This window comes from Poecilia mexicana, unplaced genomic scaffold (genome assembly GCF_051168715.1).
Source record: "Poecilia mexicana isolate PSO_F unplaced genomic scaffold, ASM5116871v1 scaffold_16, whole genome shotgun sequence".
Lineage (NCBI taxonomy): Eukaryota > Metazoa > Chordata > Actinopteri > Cyprinodontiformes > Poeciliidae > Poecilia > Poecilia mexicana.
In genome coordinates this window covers 9,277,183-9,293,515 of record NW_028263385.1, presented here as the reverse complement: position 1 = coordinate 9,293,515, position 16,333 = coordinate 9,277,183, and the positions used below count along the sequence as shown (strand labels likewise).

At 38.3% G+C, this 16,333-nt stretch overlaps 1 protein-coding gene across 4 annotated transcripts in view; it reads left to right on the top strand.

Moving 5' to 3' along the window:
• The first annotated feature begins 8,964 nt into the window (after nt 1-8,964).
• The window catches only part of map7d1a (MAP7 domain containing 1a), a 40,279-nt gene continuing 32,910 nt past the window's right edge, over nt 8,965-16,333 (top strand). Inside the window, exon 1 of one of the 4 annotated variants that reach the window (XM_014996278.2) lies at nt 8,965-9,382. In XM_014996278.2, the coding sequence (XP_014851764.2) occupies nt 9,352-9,382 (31 nt within the window). In that variant the 5' untranslated portion in view covers nt 8,965-9,351. The remainder of the gene's footprint in view (nt 9,383-16,333) is intronic. The other 3 variants (XM_014996277.2, XM_014996280.2, XM_014996279.2) reach the window with 3 other exon arrangements.

Here is a 16,333-nt window from a genome sequence, read left to right as displayed (position 1 = left end):
TCTAGGACGCAAAAGAGCAGTTCGAGGATTTTAGTCGTTTATGGCTGCTGGAAACCTTTGCATAGCCAAAAGATTTTTGTCTCAAAAACTTCAGAATAAACAAAAACAAAGCATTTGATTCATTATACATTGCTTTCTTGTTTTTCAAAATAGAGCTCTGGTGACTGCCACCTATGGACTATGTTCCTTTTCTAGCAAAAAACACAATATCATTTTGTTTTTACATAAATTAAATATAATGAAATGGCTGACTCAACCATGGGGAAGACTTCAGACTTTGCATTCCTCCAGCAGACAATCTTTAACGCCCTCTACGTGGAGGGCAAACCACAAAAGGCCTCTGCTGAACATTCACAATGTGCTGCATCCAAGATGATTAATGGAAAAATGAGTGGAATGAAGTGTTGTAGAAAAATGGACATTGTGAAGCAAAGTCTATTCTAGAAGCTGAGGGAGGTTAACATCACTTAAATTGCAAAAGAAGACAACATTTTATAATGTCGCTTCTCCAAAACATTAAGAACAAGAATATTGATCTGACATGTTATAGATTAGTAGAGATGGCTAAACAAACAAACAAACACATGGATAAATTGAGTAGACATAGATTTTAAATACATTTTTGAGAAAATAGCGTAAGTGTTACCAAAAACAGATTAAAGTATTTTGTCATAGTAGAATAACTAATTCTGCGTCTGACCGATGATATGTTGTTCTTTTCATGCTTGTCTCTGTCTAAAGTGGTCTTTGTGCTATGAAAAGTGTATTTCTGTTTCAAGGTTTCATATTTCTTTTCTCTTTTTTTTTGGAGAATAATCCCCTCTGACCAGCTATGTGCAGTTTTGAAGTGCACATATAATCAAATACAGCCCAGACTCCTAAAAACATTAAATTAAACCTTTAATTCAGACCTAAATCACAAGCCGGGAGTCAGAGACCAACTTCAGTGTCACCAGTCATCTTTGGTTTATTGAAATGTAATCTGGCAGCGTTTGCAGGGAGAAACAGGGCTCTACTCCAAACTCCCTGCAAGATGACGGTGCTTATTACACTGTCTCATGGGTGAGTGACTCCAGTCCTTGAGGGCTGCTGCTCTGCTTGTTTTAGATGTCTCCCTGCATGAAAACACCTGATTTGAATGAATTGGTCATTAGCATGTTATCGCAAAAATTGGTAGGAAGCCAAAGAGACTATTTAGCTATTTAACTAAGATTATGTGGGGCAAAGGACACATTGAAGACAGAAATTGCTCACCCTATGGAGAAAGCTATTTCCAGCTAATTTTATCTGGCATGTCGACTCTGTCTACTGAGCAACACACTGGACCAATATATGTGAGGGTGAAAACTTAGATGGAGTAATTTGAGACCTGTTTGTCTGGATACATACTGCAGATTTTGAAATACTTAAGATAGTCATAGGTTGGTGGGGTAAATATGACAAGACTAATCTGATACCGATCCAAAGTAATCAAATTAGTTAGACAGTATCTTGTCATGCAGGATTCCTTACATGATTGGAGCAAAGGCCTTTAAAAGTATGAAAAGGCTGTTTTCCCTTCAGAGACTAGTCATGCTTTGCTGATGTATTTGCAAAACATCTAAAAGAAATCCCATCTCACCATCACCTTGAAGCACAGCTTTAATTCTCACATTTAGTAGTTTATGATGTTGAACGAATCAGGAGGTGTCTCCATAAATCATGTCAGACATCATGCCTCTTGTGTCCTTGGAGGGTGTCAGGAGGAAAAAATAATAATACTCAGATGCCGCCATCCAAATTCAGTTTGGAATCAACTCCACTCACTGCAGTCGCTCCTTATCTGCTTTATGTTTGATAAATAAAATGGAAGATGAACAAACATGAATTCTTGCTGCGTATGGCTCAAGGCAACATTAAACACGCTCTGTTTTCAAATTTCTACATGTTGAAGTTAGAATGAATTATTCTGTCTGTAGGGTCTTTTTTTGGGACAGGTTTCTATGAGGTAGGGTGACTAAATTAGCTGCTGATCCCAGTCTACAAAAATAACTGAGTCACTGAGCCTATTGCAGTAACGCTGGAAAGAGCTGTCAACTCATATTTGTTTCTTGTCATAAGTGCTTTAGTTTAATCTAATTAAGAATATGTCCTGTTTTATGTAGCCTATTTTAATAAGCTTTACGGCACAGCAGCATTAACACTGTCTATATCCAAAGGCTCAACTCTGATTCTGTACTGAGCTAGTGAACGATATGCGGTCATGGTTAGATTCTTTTTAATATTTTCTTTGTGTGATGACTTAGTATTGGAGATTTCCTTACATGCCATGTTTTCCCCTCTTGCTTTTAGAATGACTGATAGTGTGTAGAAAAGTGAGACTTTTAATGGCGTCCATTCACTGTTGCAAAGCTTTTAACAATAACTGCCTAGTTTGCAAACATAGCATAATCTAGTCCCACGGTTGTTCTGAGAAAAGGAAGTCCCTATGCTTTTGGACATCATGGTAACAATGTTGGTTGGAATCAAAGCTGAATTATGATGTCTACTTGAATGCTGCCCCATTTTCAGCAATATACTAAGTCATAGTTGCATCACAAATCGCCATTTACCCATTTCCTGAATAACAGCCAAAGGAACCTGGCACAGGGTGCAATAAAACTCCTGGATAGGCCACCGGTCTGTTTGATCTCCCAGGTACTGCTCTCAGACAACTTCCTCTCCTCTCTAGACATTACAAATCACCATAAAATAATGCTAAAGCTGGAGACTCACTGCTTTTGTCTTGCATAACCTTCGAGTTAGAGACAAGGCTAGTTTACTTACCTTTTCATTCGATCTGAAGTATAACATTTCAGTGTGAATCCAGAAAGAGGGAATCCTTGTTATTTATCTATAGATTAATAACAAGCTACTCCAGTAATAGTACTCCAATACAGTAATGATTTTAAGTTGAGTCTGTATAACTATTAATCTTTCACAAACATAATCATTTTGACCATAGTTTAGTGTGTCTGAGAATGCATGTGCTTATGGGAGTCCCCTGGTGGTTTGGGGTCCCTCTGCAGCACGTTAGTTTGCCTATGCCTTGGGCCACCACTGCAGGAGTTCAAATACAAGTGTTACCTTGCAGAGTTTTTACAGGTCAGACATTCCTGCCATTTATTTTCTTTTACAGAGATGTAAACGAAAGCAATATGATCACATGACATGTTATGAGTACAATAGTTCCACTGTTGTTACATAACTAACTGTTGCTGATACACTGATGTATTGAAAGTAGATCTATATATAAAGACAATTATTGAAATACTTTTTAAATTATTTTTTGTGAATTGTTATGCTCATATCCTCATGTTTTGTTGAGGTTAAGTTGTGTTGTGCTATTTGGATTTCACAGGAGAGTTTATAAGTTATCTTTATTGCCTTTGGAGAACCAGGATATTTTTTACAATCAACCAACTGAAAGGCAATTATGTTATTTACTCAGTTTCATTTGGCATGCAAAACTATATCTTGTGAAGAGCTATTTCTTTTAGCAATACTAACTAAATTGTGTTGCAGAATAGAGTAACTGCTGTTTACTTTTTATGTTGTACGACTATTCCAGTGGGAAAGCATTTCTCCAGTTCTACGTAGAATTAATTCCAAATGTAATCTATGATCTTGAATTAAAAAAATAATCCCTGGTACAATATGTGTCCACATAATACCATGTTTATGTGTTACAGAGAGACTGGTGTTTGACCCAAAAAGCCTTTTCAGCATTAATCTCTGTTGTTGTGAAGCCAGTCATCGGTCATGTGCCACAAAATCAATGATTTCTGCAGTAGAGAAATCAACCTTTAGACCTCGCCAGACATGATTAAGGAAACTGATACATATATGTTCTTTTAAGAGGCTGTGTCTTCAATTAGCCACCATGCAGACGTAACAGAAAATACAACAATGCGTGCACACACACACACACACACACACCCTCAGTCGGTCCTAATTACAATTTAGATCAAGAAATTATTATGTATATTTTTGGAATGTGAGTGGAAGCTGGAGTACACAAAGGGAGCCCATATATGGACTGGGAGAAAATGAAAAAGGGGCTTAGGCTAGAAATCAAACCAATTCATGCAGCATTAGTTAAAAGGAAACTAATGAAACAAAATCTGTATCTTTGACATTTCTGCTCTTTATTATTTCTGCCAAGTATTTCATTTAGTCATATTAATTAGTGTTGTTCATTTTCCACTTCCCCTTGATAAGTCTGGATTCCTGCTGCTGATGCTCTTGTGACTGGTCAGTTTAAGGTCAATAAAACTTAATGACATGAAGTGAAGGGTTCCCTTTTTACATATTCAATGAAAGGTCAAGGCATAGAACTACCACCCTCTCGTTCTATTTTTTCTGCCTCTGCTATTTCCCTCTCCTTTTATTGTGAGTTGTCATGGAAATGAAAGCCCATAAGGATAGAGTGGGGGTTGGGGGGCATCTATTCTTGAGGCAGTAGTGGGGTTGGTAGTGGGCTGGGAGTTGTAAAAACAGAGCAATTCATGCACTTATAAACAGAGAATGCGACAGACCAGAAGGGAGGTGGATGGGTTGGGGGCGGAAGAGGGAGAAAGAGTCTAGGGAAAAAGCAGAATAGTGAGAGGCCCTGGGGGGGGGTAGCGGCGATAGAAGCCAACGCCACGTGTTTTTGGCCCTGTTTTCTTACTGATAGCACGTTTCAGAAAGATTACATCATGACTTACAAGACTCTGCTGTTTGAGACAGACTGCAGACTTCATTGCTGACTGCAAAATGAACTGGTAATGCCACCTGTTGTAGAAAAGTTTTTCTTTTTTTTTTAATACTGTGTAAACATTAGTCGTTGTTCATGCAATTCTATTTTGAAGGTATGCATTTTTATGCCAGTGTAGTGTTTTTTTTTTTTTTTTTGTTGGATGATTTAAGAAATAAAAATAACAGAATCTTGCCCTTAAGTCTAAAGGAAAATTTCGATTTTGCAGGGCTTTGGAATGTTGCTGTTGTTTGGAATGCAGTTTGCTTGCTTTTCCCTGAAACTCATTTGCTTTATTGAAATGTTTATTTATTCCTTGATGATAAATTAGTTCTGATGCATCATATCCTGAAGGTGAAAAGATTTCTGTACTCCAATTTCTTCAGTCAAAACAATCAAATCTTATCATAAATGGTGTTGGACATGCTTGGACTATTTCACTTTTTGCCACATTATGACCAACATTTTCAATATATTTTATTGGGATTTAATTTGTTCAGCCAGTACAGAATCACAACTCTCTTCCACATTATTTCTCTATCCATCTTTGCACCAGCACTTACAGATAAGCAGGGAATGTGAAACAGGTCTTGGATCTTGAAACTTAAATAACACCAGGAAACTAATAATATAGTCAAAAAAATCATGTGAATCTTTGGGCTTTTCTACAGTTGCTGTTGACGAGTTGTTGCCTTGTTGGCAGAAGCCAATGCTCCTGTCACAAAAACGGAGAAAGCTGACAGCAAAAACACCCTATGACAGCTCTGTAATTTGCAATGACGAATGATGGACCTAGTAAGTGCACACTAACATTTCAGCCAGGAACCGGAAATAGTAGATTCATTTTTTGCTCATTCTTTCCTTATCCACTACCCTGTTCATGCTGCTTAATGTGCAAAATTTGCTCAGGAGAAAATCTTGTGTGTTCAGTTATCTATACCATAGTCTGGGTCAGTGGTCCAGGGAGATTCTAAACATTCCAGCTATTGTTATTTCATTACCAGGATGAGCGTCAGCCTCGCCATTCACAGCAGCTGACCTGCAAACTGACTGGTGAGGGCACTGCTGGCTGTGGCCCGAGATAAGTCTGTTGTTTTTTGGTTGATTGCCAGAGGAGGATAGTAACTAGGTACATTCACTCAGCTGCATCTTCTTGGATAACTTATTGGAAGAAATAAACTTTTAGATACCAGAAACTTTGAGCCAGAAGAAGATGAAGTTGATGGCAGCCATTATTACAAAGAAATGAAGAAATGGAGATTATAGTATGAGAATGTGATATAGTAAAGAACCCGTGATAGGTGATATCCGTGAAGTAGTTACCTTTATTTTTTATTTTTACAATTATCATACAGCATAATTAAATATTCTACATTGAAACCAAAGAACAACACCTGTTTTCAGGCCCAAGCAATTTTTTTTAAATAAATACAGTAAAATAATCATTTTAATCATCAATACGAAGTACAGTAGGACAAACTGTGACTCGTGTATTTCACTGTGCCTCTGACTGTGACTCCGCTCTGTAGTGTCTCTTTCTTCTGAAGCCTGTAGTGCTGGTATGTGTTTTTTGAGAGAAGAGGATAGTTATCTATAGTTGTTGTCGCTCTTTTTTCTTCTGGGCAAAAATATTTGCCAAAATTTGCCAAGCTGTATTTAAATACAGTAACATTATTGGCACACAGGTAGAAAAGAAGCGCGGAGATTGTTTAGCCAATCTGGACGCAGAACACAATGCACTGTGAAAAAAAAACTGCACAAAAAAACAATCCGCGAAGCAGCGAGGCCGTGAAAGGTGAACCGCGTTATAGCGAGGGTTCGCTGTATTTCTCTTATTTAAAGACAAAGTAAAGACATTATCTTTGGCCTTCTAAAATGACCAAAACTAAAAAAAAAGGAAGAATGAAAACCATCTGGTTTTCATCAGGTTTTAGTTCAATCTCTGTTATCTTACATAATCTCTTTGTATATCTTAATTCTCTCATTCAGTGTCTTAAATCTTCTCCAGGCTCCTTTCACTGACTCTTCAGTTTTCTTCTTTGTTTTCAGGATACCTTGTGGATATTGGTGCAATCACTTTGCTCCCTTTTTGATGTTTTCTGTTTACTCACTTCTTTTCCAGAGACCATGTGTCAGCGAATGAACTGGTGATCAAAGTCTTTTCTTGATTAGGAAGAGATGGAGAGGCTCTTCCAACAATGTGCAGTGAAAAGCCCCAGATACACAACGCTGTTTCGAATCGAAAACACAAAATTAAAAGTAAAAGCCAGTAGAGGAAAGAGAATACAACCTCAGTGACCAATGATAATACCAGTCTACTAAATTTTCTAAGATCATGCAACATTTCTACACATCTAAAGAGCAATTATTAGGGACCCACCGAACTACAGCTGCTGTTTTGCATGCATCTCATTTTGGATGGCTCATTAACGCAGTAAAGTACACCACTGTGTGATAACTTAAGACATGCTTCCTGACTCTAAGGCATGCTTTCATCCTGTGCCCTTTAATTTTCCTATCAGACTGATAATAGAAAGTTTTAAGTGTTGAATGTTCAGGGCCAGGCACTGTGGTATATTTTATACCACAGTGTTTCTATGAACTCTTGAAAAGTAGGAAACATGATTAAAGTAGTTTCCTGGTCTAGATAATCATGGCGAAAGAACAGATTATTTATGCATGTTTATATTTCCATACTTTACTCCTCTATTACTAAATATAATAATGTATCAGTGACACTGGAATCTTCTATGATAATCTTGTTGTGATGTGATTTTCTGAATCAATTGACAGACATGTGATTACAAGTTGAGGGAAACCCTGAGACAAAAACATACTTAAAATATTTTTTTACTTTAAAACCAGCTAGGCGCCCACCCCAAAACTCACCCAACCCCCCAGAAAACCTCAGCCGTCTTCCACAGTCCAGTTGCAACAACAGGTGGCTCGTGGGGGTTTGGGTGAGCGCGACTCAGCAGCTGCACAAAAGGACCCAACCAGGATCCTTTAGATAGGGTGTCCCCTCTCAAGCGTGCCGAGGCGCCTCTGGTCCTGCCCCCATTCACCCGGGCAGATGCTCTGAGCGATCCACAGGTGGCAGATGAGAGGAGACGCTGGACTCCTATTGTTACGTAACACAGATCAGTTGAAAGGGCAGACCTTTTTGGAAGTGATTTTATTCACCTTAATAGAGAAAAAGACTTAATGAGCCAACACAACATGAGCACCAGGTGTAGAAAACACATCAAACAGCAAAAACCTGGCAAGCAGAATGCAGCAATTCATGTAACCCATAAAATTCCTTCACTGTGCTTCCTTTTAATTGCAACCATGTTCTGGTTTCAGTTTTTGTATTGTCGATACTTGGCAACAAAATTTTGCAACAAACTCACACACTTTAATGTTTTTAACGGGGATTTTCTCTGCCAGACCAGCACAAAGTAGTGTGTCATTGTGAAGTGTAAGGAAAATGATACATGGTTTCCAAACATTGTTTTACGAATAAAAAAAAAAATCCTGATACCCTTGCTAAATCTAGAGACTGAAATGTATGCCAATCCTTCTTTGTAAAATAGGTCTGGCTCAGATTGGAACATCCATTTTCAAGTCTTAACACTTATTCTCACTACAAGTTAGGTCTGGACTTTGACTGGACAGTGGCTTCATATTTTTGTTGGTTGGAGTTTCAGTGTTCTACTAAACTCTTAAGCATCTATTTGGTGGTATTATGTGAATAAACACGTCTAACAAGACTTGCTGCAGCTTTGCTCTTTCTCCTCATTTCTGTATGAATTTACAGTTGCATAAGTGGTGGACATAATTTGCATCGCAGTATGTGTCTGGTAAATTCCAAATTCCACATGTGCAGCTTCACAGTTTCATCTGTTTTTTTGTGCGTACGCAAATAATTCAGCATAAGCAAGAATTTAGTAGAACCCCCCCCCACCACCACCCCTCCAAGTCTTCGCAAATGAGGCCCCCGAAGTTTTGTAGGCAAAAATACCAAACTGAATCCTAGGGGGTGTGATGTTTCCTTCAATTATAAAGCAATGGAGTTATTCTCGTTTAGATATGCCTTTGTGCAATATTTAGGACATCTATAACAAATATGTGTGCGATTTGTGTTTTTCAGAGAACAAAAATATATGGCATATGTTTACTAAATGTCATTTAAAAGCAGCGGACCCCCCTCTGTTTCATAATGGTAAAATCCGATGTGGAGCGCAGCGAGATCACAGTGAGCAGAGCATCAGCTGTGCGGTTGTCTTGGACTGGGGAACTTCTCTCACCTCCTCCTCTTTTTATCCCCCCAAATTCCCTCGGACAGCGCTATTTTAATTCCCAGCAGCATACCCAACCAGCAGTGTTCAACTACAGACGCGTTCAGAGTGTTTATCACCTTTCTGGACTCTTTGAAGAGGATTTCCTGGCTTTTTTTTTTCTTTTTCTTTTTTTAACAAGTGGAGAGACTCGACCAAGTTTCCCCCTCCTCCCGGCTTCTGCCTGAGGAATGAGAGGATTGCCGGGGAGGAAGAGCCGAAACTCTCAGGTCTGAGCGAACAAAAGGACAGAAACGGAGGGAACTGCTACTGAAAATGGAGGAAAAGACTCTCCCTGGAGCAACACGTAAGTCTTGACTCACGGGCTGGAATTTGGTCAGTTTGAACGATTCGGCGACTGCTTCGTCATTCACCCCCATTTCCACACTGAGAGGAAATTTAAAGTTATGTCCTGCAGAGGTTCAGAAATAAGATGAACAAAACGCCTTGGTCGAAAATAAACCTGTTAACGTCATTTATAAATGCTAACTCATTGGGGTGTCATGCTAGCACAACATAAGGACCAACATTTTGGAGCAAAAATGTTTTGACAATGATAATGTTTAATATAAAACAGACATTACCCTGAGCAAGACACCGTCATTCTCACCCCTTTAACCGCTTTGTGTCGTTCCCCATTCATTGCGCAGAAAGCCATGGAGGTTATAATAACACAATTTGCTGTAGATGAGGTAATCTCACCAGTCCCATCCCATCCCCCTCCTTATGTTAGGATTAGATCCCCACTAACACGATGCAGTTACAGACTGGGCTCCATCTCTGTGCAGAGGACGTTTTACATATTCAGTAGTGCACAGGTGGAGACAGAGGTATGGAGTGCCAGAAGTGCCACAATGACTTATTTTGCGTATAATGTTTAAATTAAAAATATAAACAAATGCATTTATATAATCTGGAATTTATTACATGAAATGTGAAGATATTGTATATTAAACTTCTTTATTTTAAATATTTTTTAAATATATATTTTTTTATTTCACTGTTTTAGTGTGCTGCAGTGCACTGTAAAATAATTTAAGCGACCATTGTGACTTGCCAAGTAGACCCCAACTTTTACCTGATTAACCAATGCAACAAGTTGACATGAGTTATTTGAGGCAGTGATTGCTCTGCTCTCTGAGATTTCTTAATACGTTTCTGAATTCTTGATTACTTCATCAGTCCAGACCAGTGCCATGCTCCTCATTCAGCTGTTGGAAATTCCCTGGATACTTGCCAGTTTGAAGTCTTTCTTTGTAGTACAACTTCTCTTTTGGTGGCATCAGTTGTTTGGATCTCCACATTGAAGCATTTGAGCATTGAGATGCTGCCTCTTTCTGGAAATAGCACAATGCAGCCTCGTCCTTCAGACAACAAGAAGACTTCCTTCCTGCTGACGGGGGGGGCTTCATGGAGGGAGGCTAGCTTGTTTTGGCTTTGCATCAAGAGGGAGGTTAGACGTGTTCCGCCCTATTATGTGGGAATCCTGAACGGCAGCCTGCATCGTGAGCGTTCTGAATAGACACAAAACCTTAAAAGTCTCAAAGGTAATTTATCTTGTCATCTGACTCACAGCAGAGAGAAGGATACATTAACTCTTCAGTTTCATTTAATGTATAGTTTGCCAGTCTTGTTTATCAATGTTCAAGGTGTTTTCCAGGTTTTAAGATGCAATGGGTAAAAAGAAAGTTTTTTACCTATTGAACTTTGTCACATTCAGTCAGATTACAAGCCTAAATTTAAACGTCTTTGTGGAAGCCCAACACAAATAGTGAAAACTTGTGTTTGCACAAATAACAGCTTGACAGTTAGGCATGCATTTATCAGTCTCATTTACTCTGGTATCCTTAAATGAAATGCATTGCAGCCTGTTCTCTTCAGAAGGGACCAATTTGGAAAATACAACCCAGCTTTGTGTAGTTGTTTTGTGAAAGCATGAGAGGTTTCTTAGTTAAAAAACAAAACAAAAAATAAAACATCTTTATGCAATGTAAGTAACACTAGACATTGTCGAGATCAAGTTGTGAAAAAGTTTAAAGTAATGTTAGGTTACAAAACAAATTCTATGCTTTTAATATCTAACTGTGCACTTTGCTTGCTGAAGGGAAGCTGCAAACTGAGAATCTGTTGACTGACCTGTTATCAGTTGTGCAAATCTTGACTTACATGATCCCCATAGTGAAACATGGTAGTGGCAGCATCACACTGAAGGTATGTTTTTCTTAATTTCTTTAAAGATGGGCTACCTGGTTAGAGTTGGTATGAAGATGGACTGAGGTGAAAACAGATAAGCTGTGGGAGAATCATGGAGTAGTTTAGAAAGCATATTCATGCTAGAGAATGGCCCTTTTCCCACCACTTTGATAATGCCATTTTTATGCTATGTCACATAAAAGCAAAATAAACAGTAAAGTTTGTGGTTGTAGCTTAAGGAAATGTGAAAGAGATACGATTATGTACTGATACAATGCTACAGCAGACATTGTTGATTATACTTTTGTAGATTTATTTTCTCCTAAACCTTCTGAAGCTTTCTCGACTATAACATTAAGCATCTATAACATCTATGCTCTCATTTAGCAAATGAGAGCATAGATGTGTTTTTTGAAAACCGTTAAAAAACTGGTAAGAATATTTAAAATTAATCTTCTGAAGCCTTGTCTTAGCTGTGTGTTGCCCACGTAAAACATGCTTGAGCAAGAACACCTGGATTCTTCCAAATAGCTGGGCTAGGCCTCCCTAGCCACAAGATTGTTCAATTTATCTCCTCCTTTGAAAGGTTTGTCCTTGGACCTGAGCTGTTGAAAGCTCCATCACCAGCCCTGAGAAAATGTGCCGTCAGGATTCTTTTCCCCCCATATCTTCTAATCCGTCTTTTCTTCTATTCTCTTTTTTTCCCTAAATGTTTTGTTCTGCTGCTTTTATGTCAGCCTGCGCTCTTTTTAAGTGTAGCACCTGAGCAAGCCAGGCATGAGAAGCTAAGATAAGCAGGGACTCTACTTTTTCCCCTTATGTATTTGGCATCCTCTGAGAAATTTGTGCTTTAGTTAAAAAAAAATAATTCACTTGATTTTGAACCTGCATCGCCACACTTGCGGTGAAGAGTAAAGAAAGGGATGATGGTGTAATCCTTGTCTGTTTTGTAATGAGGCAGAATCCACCAGCTTTAGCAGTCAGAACTGCTTTAGCTGTAAACAGGATCAGTCAACTATGCTTTTTCAGCCACAGGAGTTATGTAATTCGGGGAAGGGGGGAAGCATGCAACATTGTCCCATTTTTGGAGCAGCTTTGAATCTCTTTGTAAAGAAATAATAGTCTGGATCTCACAGACCCTCCTAGTTTTATGGTCCAATTATAAATCCTTATAGCAACAGAGACGAGTCTTTGTTTAGCAGCGGGGCTTAAAAAGTAAGCTAAAACTGGCAGTTTGATATATGCTAGATTCAACTTTGACAGCGTGTATCAATTGTATGGTTTAAGTCATCGGGTATGTAGCATTACCATTGCTTGAGCTTGAGCTTAATATTTGGGTTATTAAAGATGTTAATAGAAAATACATAGAATATGCATTTTTTCCATATTCATTTTCTACATTTTAAAGTGTAGAAGATGAAGTCTGTTTCTGGATGACATATTTCATGTACGATCAAATAGGTTTTTACTCCCATGTGTGGTGTATGGTTGGTTAGATTAACATTGAACACATCTGCTCATAAAGTACCTGCAAAACCTACATATTGTCACCGTAGCTATAGTGTGGTGTTCATCTACAAAAGGGTTTCTCGTTCCCAGCTGTGCAGATGGATGCAAAGCCCAGATTCAGCAGATTTCAAAGTGGCGCTCAGCCGTATAAGCTGTACAGAAACAGACGTGAGAAGATCAGAAACATCAGTCGCAAAGAAACTGATTGAAGTCACTCCAGCTTTGTGGCAGTGAGGCCTTGGTTTGAATCCACAGCACAGTTTGTGGACTGTGACATACTAGTAGTTGTTTGTGCTGCATTGTACTGTGTCACACTCGGTTGAATATGATGACAAGGAAAATTTAGAAATACAACGACCACAACTTTTATGGTCTCTATTTTTTTTATTTTTTTTATTTATTTTTATTTTTGTTTAGCTTTGACCAGTTATAATGATTTTGGTCAATTCAAGTTTCACATTGCAAAAAAGTCTTGCTTGAACCCAGATGTAATAATCACCTTGTATTAGAAGCATAAATGATGTCTCACACTCTGTGTGTGTGTGTGTGTGTGTGGGGGGGGGGGGGTGTGTGTGTGTGTGTGTGCGTGTGTGTGTACGTGTGTGTGAGGAAGCAGCAGCAGCTTTGTTTTTTGTTTTTTTGTTTTTTTTTCATGGATTGTATGTCTTACTCTGAAGGGCACAGTGACAATTTTAACAAATATGTAATAGACATGGTTTACTGCTGTGCAGAGTGTTTAAACAAAGACTCAAGCCATTGTGACATAACCCAGGCTTAAGACAGTTGCACCAAAACAAATTTATCTAGAGGATAAAAAAAAATGCTCTGAGGAGGAGCAGACTGTGTCTGAAGTTCAACTCCCCACATAGACGAAGAGTCACGTCAGTTCTAGTCCATTCTTTAACACCCAACTGGTGTAAATCACACCACCCTGATGTTGACCTATCATAGGGGGATAGAAGGTGGATCCCAGCCTGCTGGAAAGGCAAACAGTGTAGCAAGTGGTTTCTATTAAAACTTAAAGTGGTCCTATTGTGATACCTGCTGAACGAAATGAAGATGTTTGAACCTCAGTTTTAAAAGGAGGCATACTTGAATGCTTTTATGGTGGGCACATGAATCATTTTAAAGTGTAGCAGGACCACATTTGAACTTTAACCCTGGCGGCTCAAATTCAACAAGGACTCTGCAAATAAACCCGTCAGTAGTCCATATGTTGCTGTTAATCCTTCTGAAATATACAGGTTACAATGTCGGCCTGTGTGTGGTTAAGGTTTTTAATTTCACTCATGATGAGAAATTTATTTCTTATTTCACTCTTGGCAAGCTCTCCGGCTAGCAAGCGTATTAAGCCAAATGTCACAGATTCTTGCAATGATATCAGAGGCCAACAGACTGTAGTCACATCTTGCCAATATTTATTCAGTTCAGCAGAGCATAATGTAATCTGAAAGACAAACACTGTGAAGGTTGGTTCAATCACTGAGCTGAAGAGAAGAAATATAACCTTTCTCTTTGCGCTCACATTTGAACTTTACTAGTGATTGACTAGTCAAAGCTGCCAATAATGTTTTAGAAATATCATTAAAACGTACACTTGGTAATTGGAAAGTTATTCAAAGTTAAAGGAACAAATTGTTGTTGTTGTTGAAATGAAAAAAGGCACATGCAGTTGTTGGAAGGCATCTTTGTGGACACCCCTTATCTTTTATGTTGATGGTGTTGCTGATTTATTTGTGCCAAAGCTGAAGTTTACAGTCAGCTGCCTTGCTGTCTCCTTGGAACACAGAGGAAGTGCAGGTAAAAGGAAGTCTTGATTTGGATTGTGCTGCTTGTTTCTGCCACCTCCATTGAGATGAATAATATCCAAGATGTGCCTCTTCTGCTCTCTGGTCATCTGAAAGTTCCAGTCACCAGATCTGTCGGCTAATATTAGACCACTTCCTCCTCAGTTAAAGGCCAAACATCCGATGTTACAACCATGTAAACAGATCATCTCTTGCACATATTTCTCCGCTTCTTTAAAATAATTGCTTTAAAAAAAATTACAACTTTGCAGGAGTTGATTTTTATCTTCTATTACCGGAGCCAGCTGACATAAAGAGACATGAGGTGATGTTGCTGTCTGTAAATGAGCTCTGGGTTTTTAAGCGGGGAGAGAAAAATCCTCCAAATGATGGCTCTTGGTTGTAATTGTATGGTGTTAAGAGTTCTGCTTAGATTGAAGCTTGAGGTAAGTTTGTGAGAATGCCCACGTTGTCTGTGAGTATACTGAGCAAGTGATGCAGGTTATGGCCAGAAAAAGTCTGAGACAAGCATGCTGCCATCTTTGTGCTTATGTTGGCTTGTTTGTAGCCCATAAGTAATGCACAGGTCACTTGCCAATTCTTGCCAACCTGGTTATGATAAAAATCTTTCCAGTTCTGTATCTTTCACACTCTATTGTGTTGCATGCATAAAGACTTCATAAAAATAATGAACTTTTATATAAAGGAATTGCACAAAGTACAGATTTGGATTATTAATTTTCCCAATATGTGCACTGCAGTGAGATACACTCATGCAATTATTGGTAGGATATTATAATTGGTGTTGTATATTCATGCTTTACATACCACTAACACATGCAGCTCTGATATGCAATGTTTTATCAACTCCAAAGGAGAAACATTTAGAAGCTACAGCATTATAATCTACTTTTTTTAGTGTTAACTATGGATCTGCTCCCTAATATTACTAGATCCGGATATCCCAGATCAATAATGGTAAGCGGGAGAACAAAAACAAAGGTTTTTACGTTTTTAGTTGCATGGAAAACAATTTTGTATGAAAACAATTTGGATCACTTCAGTATGAGATCTGTTTGATCCAGAAAGTTTTTTTGAATAAAACGCAGATTTTTTTAGGGGGATTTGCTACTTATCAGAATAATTATTTTAGTCAAAAGTTTTAATAAGATCATTTCAAAAGTGCATATGTTCATTTTAAGATGCCACATTTTACACCAGACTGCCATATTAAAAGTAAATTTTCTTATTTGACAGTGTATATGAATGAACAGACAGACAATACACACTTGCACGCAAGCAGGAAAAAAACCACACACATCCACCCACCCATCCTTCTGAACTTCTGGCTCTAATCACCCAATATGCTGTTAACTTAACAAAATGAAATGAAATGGTGAAACTGTTGCTGAGCAACACTTCTAGATCAGTAAAAAAGGAGAAAGTGGTAGCCAAGATGATAAAATTATGTGTTTAAAGATGATGAGATAACATCTTTCTTTTAGGATTCTGAATATGACGGTCATTAAGGACCTTGGACAGAGGTGAAGAGAAACCAGAGGCTCAGCTAGTTTGGGCACTGTAAAAGAAACATGAATTAATTGGCCAGAGGAGAAACCTTTCTAATTTTTGTTGAGTAAATATAAGTGTTGCATTGACAGAAGTTCACATAAGGTTGGAAGTTTTCTCATCTGTCATATGTAAGATTTAAATGAAATGATGCAAAGTCCTGACGTGGAATAAAACAATGTAACTGGCCTGAAGTCTCA